This window comes from Salvelinus alpinus, chromosome 34 (genome assembly GCF_045679555.1).
Source record: "Salvelinus alpinus chromosome 34, SLU_Salpinus.1, whole genome shotgun sequence".
Taxonomy (NCBI): domain Eukaryota; kingdom Metazoa; phylum Chordata; class Actinopteri; order Salmoniformes; family Salmonidae; genus Salvelinus; species Salvelinus alpinus.
The window spans coordinates 2,060,095-2,064,181 of record NC_092119.1 but is presented as its reverse complement, the minus strand read 5'-3'; the positions used below and the strand labels follow the sequence as shown (position 1 = coordinate 2,064,181).

Here is a 4,087-nt window from a genome sequence, read left to right as displayed (position 1 = left end):
TTTAGGCAGTAGTGGCCAATCCTCTGGCCTAGTTGTTGACACGCCCTTTAGGCAGTAGTGGCCAATCCTCTGGCCTAGTTGTTGACACGCCCTTTAGGCAGTAGTGGCCAATCCTCTGGTCTAGTTGTTGACACGCCCTTTAGGCAGTAGTGGCCAATCCTCTGGCCTAGTTGTTGAGACGCCCTTTAGGCAGTAGTGGCCAATCCTCTGGTCTAGTTGTTGACACGCCCTTTAGGCAGTAGTGGCCAATCCTCTGGCCTAGTTGTTGACACGCCCTTTAGGCAGTAGTGGCCAATCCTCTGGTCTAGTTGTTGAGACGCCCTTTAGGCAGTAGTGGCCAATCCTCTGGCCTAGTTGTTGAGACGCCCTTTAGGCAGTAGTGGCCAATCCTCTGGCCTAGTTGTTGAGACGCCCTTTAGGCAGTAGTGGCCAATCCTCTGGCCTAGTTGTTGAGACGCCCTTTAGGCAGTAGTGGCCAATCCTCTGGCCTAGTTGTTGAGACGCCCTTTAGGCAGTAGTGGCCAATCCTCTGGCCTAGTTGTTGAGACGCCCTTTAGGCAGTAGTGGCCAATCCTCTGGCCTAGTTGTTGAGACGCCCTTTAGGCAGTAGTGGCCAATCCTCTGGCCTAGTTGTTGACACGCCCTTTAGGCAGTAGTGGCCAATCCTCTGGTCTAGTTGTTGAGATGCCCTTTAGGCAGTAGTGGCCAATCCTCTGGCCTAGTTGTTGACACGCCCTTTAGGCAGTAGTGGCCAATCCTCTGGTCTAGTTGTTGACACGCCCTTTAGGCAGTAGTGGCCAATCCTCTGGCCTAGTTGTTGAGACGCCCTTTAGGCAGTAGTGGCCAATCCTCTGGCCTAGTTGTTGAGACGCCCTTTAGGCAGTAGTGGCCAATCCTCTGGCCTAGTTGTTGAGACGCCCTTTAGGCAGTAGTGGCCAATCCTCTGGCCTAGTTGTTGAGACGCCCTTTAGGCAGTAGTGGCCAATCCTCTGGCCTAGTTGTTGAGACGCCCTTTAGGCAGTAGTGGCCAATCCTCTGGCCTAGTTGTTGAGACGCCCTTTAGGCAGTAGTGGCCAATCCTCTGGTCTAGTTGTTGACACGCCCTTTAGGCAGTAGTGGCCAATCCTCTGGCCTAGTTGTTGAGACGCCACTACCCGAGGGAAGAACAAAGCACAACCATGTTTTTTGCCATATCTCAACGGTCTCCCATTTTTGTTTTTTATGAAATCGATGGTTGTGTCAATATTTTGACCTAACAATTTGCGCGGTTAAAACATGGTTGTGTATTGTTGTACCTCGGGTATCAACAACATGGTTGTGTATTGTTGTACCTCGGGTATCAACAACGTGGAGGTCATGCCACTAGCCTTCTTTCTTTTAACCTTTTTTCCCAACCTTTTTCCCTCCTCCCTTCATCCCAGTGGATCTTCCTGAAGCGGAGAAGTTACTGCTGGGCTTGTGTTGTCACGGGGACCGGCTTTCCGTCTGGAAAACCATTTACTTTGAGTGTCTTAGCAGCGGCAAGCACTTCCTTGAACAGGTCCTGGTGAGTGTAATAGTGTGTAACATCAACACAGGTACTGTAACTATTGGCAGCCTGATATCAACGGGTACTATATGAGATGAGTTCCTTTGCCTATAAGGCACCTTTTCTGTTTTTGCTCTGTATCTTAAATGGCACGCTATTCCCTATATAGTGCACTCGGGCTCTGGTCAAATGTTGTGTACTGTATAGGGATTAGGGTGCCATTTTGTGACACGGCCTCAGTCATAACCCTACTTTTCTCCATTCCTCAGGTGACTGCTCTGGACCTGGTGAAGAGGGAGGAGTTCTGTAGGCTAGAGGACCTGCTGAAGGGGGAGTTCCAGCCTCTGTCTCGCCTCCTGCTCCTCCTGGGGTGGACCCAGTGCCAAAGCCTGCTCTCAGCTCAGACCCTGCTACGCCTCTTACACCATGACCAGGTTAGGCCTCCTACCCCACGACCAGGTTAGGCCTCCTACCCCACGACCAGGTTAGGCCTCCTACCCCAAGTCCAGGTTAGGCCTCCTACCCCACGACCAGGTTAGGCCTCCTACCGCCTCCTACCCCACGACCAGGTTAGGCCTCCTACCGTCTCCTACCCCACGACCAGGTTAGGCCTCCTACCCCACGACCAGGTTAGGCCTCCTACCCCACGACCAGGTTAGGCCTCCTACCCCACGACCAGGTTAGGCCTCCTACCCCACGACCAGGTTAGGCTTCCTACCCCACGACCAGGTTAGGCCTACTACCCCACGACCAGGTTAGGCCCCCTACCCCACGACCAGGTTAGGCCTCCTACCCCACGACCAGGTTAGGTCCCCTACCCCACGACCAGGTTAGGTCCCCTACCCCACGACCTGGTTAGGCCCCCTACCCCACGACCAGGTAAGCCCCCCTACCCCACGACCAGGTTAGGCCTCCTACCCCACGACCTGGTTAGGCCTCCTACCCCACGACCTGGTTAGGCCCCCTACCCCACGACCAGGTTAGGCCTCCTACCGCCTCCTACCCCACGACCAGGTTAGGCCTCCTACCCCACGACCAGGTTAGGCCTCCTACCCCACGACCAGGTTAGGCCTCCTACCCCACGCCCAGGTTAGGCCTCCTAGCCCAGGTTAGGCCTCCTAGCCCACGACCAGGTTAGCCCCCCTACCCCACGACCAGGTTAGCCCCCCTACCCCACGACCAGGTTAGGCCCCCTACCCCACGACCAGGTTAGGCCTCCTACCCCACGACCAGGTTAGGCCTCCTAGCCCACGACCAGGTTAGGCCTCCTAGCCCAGGTTAGGCCTCCTAGCCCACGACCAGGTTAGCCCCCCTACCCCACGACCAGGTTAGCCCCCCTACCCCACGACCAGGTTAGGTCCCCTACCCCACGACCAGGTTAGGTCCCCTACCCCACGACCAGGTTAGGTCCCCTACCCCACGACCAGGTTAGGTCTCCTACCCCACGACCAGGTTAGGTCTCCTACCCCACGACCAGGTTAGGTCTCCTAGCCCACGACCAGGTTAGGCCTCCTACCCCACGACCAGGTTAGGCCTCCTACCCCACGACCAGGTTAGGCCTCCTACCCCACGACCAGGTTAGGCCTCCTAGCCCACGACCAGGTTAGGCCTCCTAGCCCACGACCAGGTTAGGTCCCCCTACCCCACGACCAGGTTAGGTCCCCCTACCCCACGACCAGGTTAGGTCCCCCTACCCCACGACCAGGTTAGGTCCCCCTACGACCAGGTTAGGTCCCCCTACCCCACGACCAGGTTAGGTCCCCCTACCCCACGACCAGGTTAGGTCCCCCTACCCCACGACCAGGTTAGGTCCCCCTACCCCACGACCAGGTTAGGTCCCCCTACCCCACGACCAGGTTAGGTCCCACGACCAGGTTAGGTCCCACGACCAGGTTAGGTCCCACGACCAGGTTAGGTCCCACGACCAGGTTAGGTCCCCCGACCAGGTTAGGTCCCCCGACCAGGTTAGGTCCCCCGACCAGGTTAGGTCCCCCGACCAGGTTAGGTCCCCCGACCAGGTTAGGTCCCCCTACCAGGTTAGGTCCCCCTACCAGGTTAGGTCCCCCTACCCCACGACCAGGTTAGGTCCCCCTACCCCACGACCAGGTTAGGTCCCCCTACCCCACGACCAGGTTAGGCCCCCCTACCCCACGACCAGGTTAGGCCCCCCTACCCCACGACCAGGTTAGGTCCCCCTACCCCACGACCAGGTTAGGTCCCACGACCAGGTTAGGTCCCCCTACCAGGTTAGGTCCCCCTACCAGGTTAGGTCCCCCTACCAGGTTAGGTCCCACGACCAGGTTAGGTCCCACGACCAGGTTAGGTCCCCCTACCAGGTTAGGTCCCCCTACCAGGTTAGGTCCCCCTACCAGGTTAGGTCCCCCTACCAGGTTAGGTCCCCACGACCAGGTTAGGTCCCCCTACCCCACGACCAGGTTAGGTCCCCCTACCCCACGACCAGGTTAGGTCCCCCTACCCCACGACCAGGTTAGGCCCCCCTACCCCACGACCAGGTTAGGCCCCCCTACCCCACGACCAGGTTAGGTCCCCCTACCCCAC

At 58.0% G+C, this 4,087-nt stretch overlaps 1 protein-coding gene across 3 annotated transcripts in view; it reads left to right on the top strand.

Annotated features, from left to right (window-relative positions):
- The window catches only part of zfyve26 (zinc finger, FYVE domain containing 26), a 104,338-nt gene that overhangs the window by 18,167 nt on the left and 82,084 nt on the right, over positions 1-4,087 (top strand). For all 3 annotated transcript variants that reach the window (XM_071382505.1, XM_071382504.1, XM_071382506.1), the window contains exons 6-7: positions 1,422-1,546; positions 1,798-1,962. In XM_071382505.1, the coding sequence (XP_071238606.1) occupies positions 1,422-1,546; positions 1,798-1,962 (290 nt within the window). The remainder of the gene's footprint in view (positions 1-1,421; positions 1,547-1,797; positions 1,963-4,087) is intronic.